The sequence below is a fragment of the Alligator sinensis genome, unplaced genomic scaffold, assembly GCF_000455745.1.
Source record: "Alligator sinensis unplaced genomic scaffold, ASM45574v1 C63704105_1, whole genome shotgun sequence".
Lineage (NCBI taxonomy): Eukaryota > Metazoa > Chordata > Crocodylia > Alligatoridae > Alligator > Alligator sinensis.
In genome coordinates, this window is record NW_005847881.1 from 1 (window position 1) to 366 (window position 366).

A 366-nucleotide genomic window follows, 5' to 3' on the forward strand; every position below is an offset into this window, starting at 1 on the left:
TCTTCATACTGGGCGTGCTGGGCAACGGGGCCGTCATCTGGGTGACGGGCGTGGAGATGAAGCGCACGGTGAACACCGTCTGGTTCCTCAACCTCGCCGTGGCCGACCTGCTGTGCTGCCTGGCGCTGCCCTTCCTGGCCATGCCCCTCATCCGCGACCACCACTGGGCGCTGGGCAGCTTCCCCTGCAAGCTCCTGCCGTCCCTCACCATCCTCAACATGTTCGCCAGCGTCTTCGTCCTCACGGCCATCAGCGCCGACCGCTGCGCCCTGGTGACCCTGCCCATCTGGTGCCAGAACCACCGCTCGGCGCGGCTGGCCTGGGCCGTGTGCGGGGCGGCCTGGCTGCTGTCGCTGCTCCTCACCG

The 366-nt window shown here is 68.9% G+C and overlaps 1 protein-coding gene across 1 annotated transcript; it reads left to right on the top strand.

The window, feature by feature from the left end:
* Window positions 1-5: 5 nt before the first annotated feature.
* LOC106723515 (C3a anaphylatoxin chemotactic receptor-like) lies at window positions 6-362 on the top strand (the record flags this gene model as incomplete). Its single annotated transcript, XM_014527813.1, has 1 exon — window positions 6-362. A coding segment is annotated over one exon (357 nt), but the record flags the coding sequence as incomplete, so codon positions are not given.
* Window positions 363-366: the final 4 nt, after the last annotated feature.